The sequence below is a fragment of the Syngnathus acus genome, chromosome 6, assembly GCF_901709675.1.
Source record: "Syngnathus acus chromosome 6, fSynAcu1.2, whole genome shotgun sequence".
In the NCBI taxonomy this organism is placed as follows: Eukaryota; Metazoa; Chordata; class Actinopteri; order Syngnathiformes; family Syngnathidae; genus Syngnathus; species Syngnathus acus.
In genome coordinates this window covers 6,772,478-6,779,520 of record NC_051092.1, presented here as the reverse complement: position 1 = coordinate 6,779,520, position 7,043 = coordinate 6,772,478, and the positions used below count along the sequence as shown (strand labels likewise).

The window sequence follows — 7,043 nt, the reverse complement described above, 5'->3', positions numbered from 1 at the left end:
AATAAACACAGAAAGCGATTAAAACAGGAAGCTTTTTATTTCTCTTTGGAGTCAGGGCACATGACACATGAGCATCTCTCCTAAATTATGTTTCACACACATTCATTCCATTATTTTCCAACATAATTCCGACTGCATGGGGCCCAGAGAGGAGTGTCTCCTTCCGAATCTCACCAGTCTGTTGCTGGTTGCTACAAAGGTACGTGTTATGTGATATGCGAATCAATCGACGCAAGTCTTTTCCTTCCTCCGCAGCTGTCAATCACTTTTCCCACAGCCAAAAGCACAGCTTGCCATCACTGTGGCTTGGGTTGGGTTGGGAGAGGTATGTGGGAGAGGGGATCGGGACGTCGTCGGAGTAGGCGGTACGGGATTGCTTGCTTGGCTAAACTGCATGAAACGTGATTGAGGGAGAAGCATCACGTTTGAGTGCAACAATAGCAAAAATACGAGCAGCTACACAAGTTGAGTCTGATCAAAATGGTTAGTTTTCAATGTTAGGCCTTATTAGGATTATTTTGCACAGTTGTTTTTTTTTTATCCCTTTAGAAGAAACACTGAAAGGGGTTGTTGCAGACAGTTCTCACGAGAATTTAGTGGGAATTGATGATGTAAAGGAGCAAAATGAGTAGGAAACCATCCTTTTTAAATTATCTTGAGAGGAAAATCCACACCAGGGTTATTTTTAATAGGTGTATGTCTTTCTAAATGTCTGTTTGCACAGCATAGGAGAGCTCCATGGAGGAGTTGTGCCATAGCAGAAGTATACATGCCTTGGGCCACCATATCTAATGTCATGTTTTACTTCTTCAGACAGCAAAAGAGTTGAGACGTTTTCCCAGACTAAGTCGCTCTAGAGTAGAAGTCACCCTGGCATACAAGTCGCAACAGTCAAAAAGATGAATCACTAAGAAGGGAAAAACACAAGTCGCACTACACTGCAAGTCTCCTTTTGGGTGGGAAATAATCTGGCAAAAAACGAGACTAAGAAAAGTAGAGCTCTCCGACTGTTGAATTACTGCACAAGTTGGAAGTGCTGCGAATGAGTAGACGTGCTATTAGAACTAAATTAACGTGAGTAATTTAGAAGAACTCGAAGGGTTCATTCTGTATAGTTAGAAGACAGAAGAGAATGAATCAGTTGGTCACTTTAAAGTGCTCCATTTCATTTTGCCTCAATTGCTAAAGATACAATTAATCAATACTTCCACATAATCAACAATATTCATGACGATTTAATTGATCACTTATTATCAAGCCCAATCTTTACAACAACGTTACTGGTAGTTATTAGCAAAGGATTCATTGCGATTCACGACTAACTTCTTGTGAGAACATTAAATTACTAGAACACGTTAAAGACAGGTGTTTGGTTTAAATAGGTGCATGTTTAAGATGATCCCACAAGTTAGAGTATGTGTGTGTGAGACAGACTTATCTATTGGCTCTGCTGTGCCTCGGGTACGGCAACATGATTGCATCTACGCTACCTTCGCTGTCCGAGCTGCTGTCAGAGTCGCTGCTGCCGGAATAATCGCAGAGGCCCGGAAGGACGCCGATGCAGACCGCTGCCGAGGGCAGGTGAAGTAGAGCTGGACTGGAATTAAGGGGGGGCGAAGGGTTTTTGGGCGTAAGGCCCGTGACAGTTTGTTGATTTTCAGCACCCCCTGATCTTCGTCCGCCTCCTCCCTCCTGTTCTAAACACAACAAGTTACTGTCAAGACTGAGAGAACTCAACAAGGAACTCGGACACCAAGTAGGAGTTTGAAGTTTCCAGCACAAAGTGGTTGTGAACAGTTCTAGGCCTCATGCTTGATGCCCACCTGTGTGTCTGTCTCCATTTCCCGTTGCTGCACTTTCCACCCTCTGTTTCTTACTGCTGTCTGATGACTGGGACGAACTGGTTGAGGGAAGACAAAAGAGAGGCAAAAGAGAGAAAGCAGCTGTGTTCCATGTTCAATGATCGGTTTGTCCTCTGCCCCCCCATAAAAGATTTGCTACCAAGCTCATGTACTAATACAGAGCTCTGATTTATTTTGTTATAAATATCGTTGGAGGACTAGTTAGCTCACAGTTCAGAGGCGCACGGTTCAATTCCGGCCTGCATGGGTTTTCTACCGCATTCCAAAATCATGCTTGGTAGGATGATTGACCGTTCAAGTTGTCCATAGGTGTGATTGTGAATGCAAAGGCTTGTCTATATGTGTGCCGTGCGATTGGCTGGCGACCTGTTCAAGATGTCCCTCGCCTACTGCCCAGAACGGCTGTGACGCTCGTGAGGAGAAGCGGTTCAGAAAATAGATGTTCTTATAGACATTCAAAGTCCCAACTTCACTCGAATTTAGGTTTGTAAAATAAGCTGAACGAGGTGCTTTCAAGTCAAGGTTTTGTCTTGTATTGTGCTGCACCCAGATGACAGATACCAATAGTGGTAGGAAGCATTTGTGTCTGTCCATACTTGCGTCTCTTGACAGCACCAGCCAGTAAATGGGCCTGAGACAAATGGCTGGTCCTTTGCTCCACCACTGTTTGTTTAGAAGTTGCTTTCTTCTCAGGCTCTGGGCGGCTGTCAGTGGAGAATTGCTTTACTACGGCACTGTGACGGCATAGAGTTAAGGTCAATGAACCTTTGTGACACCTCAAGTAAGATTCGACTTTCTGATATTGTACCATGCGGCAGCTATCAGAGCCTTCCAGTGTTACGCTCCCAAAAAAATGGCACAGTTCTGAGCGGCTACGAACAGTACTGGGAGGTGACACAGATTAGATGGCTAAAACAGGAAAAGGTGGGAATAGCTCAAGGGATTCACACTTGGGTCTGCAACATGAATTCATTCAGTTATACGCAATTGGGTACAGTATTGGGTCAATGAGGTTTGTGCGAATCCTTGTGAGCTTCTCAAAGCAACAGGACAGATTGAAAATGCAACCGTAGTTACCACATGACGATGCAGTTTCCAGGACAACCTACTTTGTTGCCAATTACAGACAAACCTCTCTGTCGCACTGGTTTTCTGCTAAGAACAGGGAAGAAAATATAAAGCGCTCAGAGGGAAACTTGTAAGCCACAGGGAATGGTGAACATGCAGGACGGTCATACAGCTGCAGGACACTATTTGATGGAAGAAAGTCATTATGGGTGTTAACATTTCTGTTCTGTTGCCATGATCTCATATTTAATGGCATACTTCTTTCATTCAATTACAAGAAATGGCAACTATTGTGTTTGACTTGCAGCATTGCAAATGAACAAAAGGAGATCTCTTTATCCTCCAATGGAGGGAATAAACAAAAGTGTGGGTCAAGATCACCTAGCTGAAAAAAATGCTAACACTCAAGTCTCAGCTTAGCCTTGTATTACTCTTATGCAACAAATTTGAGGTAAAGTAACTACAATGGTTTAGTAAGTTAAGGTTTAACAGCATTTTTGTGTTAAGTATTTGGGATGGGCAAGTATGAAAACAAATTATCGGTCGGGATCTGTGCCAATATCAACCTTGCTTCAGAGTCCCGACGATACCAGAATTGGCCGACTTCCACACAGAAGAGCAGACAAATTTGAAAAAAAGCCATCTGAGTTGGACAGTGGGTAAAGGGGCTAAAATAAGACGACTGAGTTAGCCATAGTGATTAACTAAACGGTTGACATGATCAAAAGGATATTCTGTATTCCAACAGTTCCTGTTTCTCTTCATCCCTGCGTTGCTTCTCCACTAGGCTCTGTTGCCGGGAAACCTCGTCCAGGAAGCTGGTCTCATCATCGTCCAATCCCCTCACCATGTTCTCTGTCACCATGGAAACAAAGCTGCTCTTAGCACATTGCAGCACAATCATGGCATTTTGTAGAGAGGAGAAAAAAAAAAAGCAGTATTACAGTCCGTTCAAAAATACTCTTTGGTGACCTTCATGAAGGAAAAACCCAGAAAAAGAGAACATAAGCTTGACAACACTCAAATACAATTCAACACATTCACAATATTGAGCCGTGTTTGCTGTAGGGAAACAGGGAACAATATTGAAAGTGCTACTATAAGAACAAACTAAAGTTTTTGAGACGAATGGTTGACTGTTAGTGCTTTTTACTGTTATGAGGGTAGCATATAATGAAATTTGTTGATAAGATCTATGGACTTATTCAAAACCAAACTAATCTTTATTATTCATCCCCCCCTCCCGCCCTCCATCCATTTTCAGCAGTCATTGGGCAGTAGGTTGAACTGGTTGCCAGCCAATCGCAGGGCACACAGAGACGAACAACCATCCGCACCCGCACTCACACTTATCGGCAATTTGGAGTGCCCAATCAGTATACCACGTGTGATTTTGAAATGTGGGAGGAAACGGAGCATTATTATTATTTTCTCTGCAAAATCTGCATCGACTCCAACAGCAATATCCCCTGGTGGGGATTCCGTGAACCCCAAAATCTAGTATGAAGGGAAGCACATGTACATCTGCTGACGTGCAATGCTAACATAGCTACAATAAAGAGATAACAAATAGAAAAATGAAGAACAGTCTGCATATTGAAAGGCTGTTAGCAATGACTCATTGACCATTCATTGACTGCACTAAGACACAGTTAGTTTTAGTTTAGTATGACAGTTGTGACATCATATCCCAGTTCATCTGTGATTCAAATTCTAAATGGCAGCAAAATTAGCTGCTGACACTAAGCCAAACTAAGGTGTTCGGTCGCGTTCAGCTCAGCACCATATGTGCAGTAGGTCTTAGTTGAACTGAAAGCAATTGTTAACATTGATACTGATACAGTCGAACAAAAAAATCCACAAATTTACTCCTTTAAAAACTAAAAAGGAATTTCACATTGACAACCATCCTAAGCATGTTCAAATCAACTAAAGAGCCTCACTGGGAACAAAAATCCTAATTCGATAATAGATTTATTCTACAAAAGAAAACTTTATAGGCTTATTACAGTGGAACAGTCACAGAGCAAATCCAAACGTACAAAAAACATAGACCATTTAAAAACAACATGCCAATACCCACTGAATTTGAATTGCTCCTCAAATTCCTCTTGCTTTTTGTCTCTCTGGTCCCGCAGACGCTCAAAGAGAGAACGCGCGTCATACTCTACCTCGGGGGCCTCTGCGGAAGAAGAAAGAAAAGTATATCTGCAGATGTATTTCGAATTGATACATGGGAGTTTGTTGAAGGATTCTTGTGGGTGATCTTACTCTCAGGGTCATCAGGCTTCCTAACTTTCTCCCACTCCTCCTGTCTTTTTTTCCTCCTCTCGTCAAGCTCTGCTTCCGAAACAAACTTCCTGGTGAGATCAACACCTGTCCCTCCTCCTTCCATTGCAGCTCACCTACAGAGGAAGATCACACACATACAACACTGAGCTTCTGCTGTGGCCTTGGACACTTGCAACGTGGGATACAACATGGCAGACACGTGCATCAATGACAGTTGCTCACATAGACGTTCATGTTAACCATTTGTAAGCTTTCTTGTTGGGCACCTTCAAAAGACGTTTCTTTCTGACAAGACAGCCACCCAGATCGACATGTGCAATGTACAGCACATGGTCTGAGCACAGATAGCCTAAGGTCAACTTCTTCAACCTGGGCAGCAATGCTCGCAGTTCATACGCATGCGTCTGTTATTTAAAGCCAAGTTCTGGATACGGCACCGGTGAAGGATATCAAATATCGTAAATGGCTAAAAAAATAAAATTCTAATAAATGTGCACGTCTTCTACAATCAAATACAAAAGTAAACTCGGGTCACTTTTGTTCCAACTGTGGTAACTGAGCGTGCATTTTTGTGATGTGTGGTAAAGTACTTTTTTTAGCCGCTGCGCCAAAAGTTCATGACCTCGAAACCCCGTATGAGCCTCCACTCCCATCGAGTTAAACTGTGCAATTTACAGCTTTGGCTCCCCCCAGTGGACATCAATTGGGAGCACACGTTACACATTAAACCAAATGGATGAGTTAATTTGCAAAAACGAGTAAAGAAAAACATTCAGAAACAATACCCGAAATTTAAATTAGGCAAGCGAGATTTTTACTGACATATTAGATTTTGTTTCGATGACTTTTGATGCCTTAGTGCTGAAAAAACAGCTTCGCTGATAAAAAACATTAGTTTTTCACAAAAGCAAAGGTAAAGATCGCCGTCTGAAACCACATCCAAGCAATCTAAAACAAATCAGGCACATGCATGCAAGTCAACTTAAAGTCTTTGATTACAAGCTGTAAACGTGCAGCAAAATAGCTCGTTAGCTTCTTTAGCATTCAGCCAAGGTGTCGTAGCTATATGCCGAAATTCAAGCGTGTCATGCAACCTTTTTATGTGCAACGTAAACCGAACATTTATTTTATACCTGTCATTGAGCAGATCAAACTATTAGATTATTTCCGATCCACCAAACTTACCAAACAAGGCTTTCGATAATGGTAGATGACGTTGGTGTGTTACTGTAAAATTCGCTCGTTGCAAACCTCAACGGCTGACTTTAGTTCCTCAGTTATTGTCGCGAATGAAAACTATCGCTGGAATTAAATTAAAAGAAAACAAAAATTGAAATGTCTAAATTAAAGTAGACATTATAAAATGATTTCAGGTGTAATCACAATATATATTTTTATTCATTTACTTTTTTTATACTACTAGTTGGACTAATTCCATTATTTATACAGTATCTCACAAAAGTGAGTCCACCCCTCTCATTTCTGCAATGTTTTAATTATATCTTGGCATGGGACAACACTCGTTGTATTTTGAGTTACTTTGAAGTAACAATACATTTACTTTGCTACTTTGCTATTTTTTTCTACTACTACTACTACTTAACATTGTCTCAGAGTGTCATTTCTTCAGTGTTGTCCCATGACAAGATATAATTAAAACATTGCAGAAATGAGAGGGGTGGACTCACCTTTGTGAGATACTGTATTTGCACTATAGTTCACTTTACTGAGCTCTTCTATTTGATTGTATTTCTGATCAATGATTTATGATCAAGTATTCAATTTTGAATTCAAGCGTTTTTAAAACATGAATGTTGTTTG

The 7,043-nt window shown here is 41.4% G+C and overlaps 1 protein-coding gene across 3 annotated transcripts; it reads right to left on the bottom strand.

The window, feature by feature from the left end:
• Nucleotides 1-18: 18 nt before the first annotated feature.
• psme3ip1 (proteasome activator subunit 3 interacting protein 1) lies at nucleotides 19-6,476 on the bottom strand. 3 transcript variants are annotated; one of them, XM_037254591.1, is made up of 8 exons: nucleotides 6,408-6,476; nucleotides 5,202-5,335; nucleotides 5,014-5,112; nucleotides 3,664-3,785; nucleotides 2,459-2,598; nucleotides 1,824-1,900; nucleotides 1,491-1,697; nucleotides 19-390 (listed from the first exon to the last, which is right to left on the bottom strand). In XM_037254591.1, the coding sequence occupies exons 2-8, from the start codon at nucleotides 5,323-5,325 to the stop codon at nucleotides 386-388; spliced, it is 774 nt and encodes a 257-aa protein (XP_037110486.1). In that variant the 5' UTR covers nucleotides 5,326-5,335; nucleotides 6,408-6,476; the 3' UTR covers nucleotides 19-385. The 3 variants fall into 3 exon arrangements, with proteins under 3 accessions (XP_037110486.1, XP_037110484.1, XP_037110485.1); XM_037254589.1 differs by having other exon boundaries at nucleotides 19-1,697; XM_037254590.1 differs by having other exon boundaries at nucleotides 19-1,697; nucleotides 6,356-6,411.
• Nucleotides 6,477-7,043: the final 567 nt, after the last annotated feature.

Bases quoted from the DNA above. Each gene is read 5' to 3' on its own strand.
- psme3ip1 (XM_037254589.1), bottom strand. From the start codon at position 5,325: ATGGAAGGAGGAGGGACAGGTGTTGATCTCACCAGGAAGTTTGTTTCG. The intron at 5,113-5,201 runs GTAAGATCACCC...CTTCTTCCGCAG, and splicing joins GAAGCCTGATGACCCTGAGA to AGGCCCCCGAGGTAGAGTAT. The intron at 1,698-1,823 runs GTGGGCATCAAG...TGTTGTGTTTAG, and splicing joins AAATGGAGACAGACACACAG to AACAGGAGGGAGGAGGCGGA.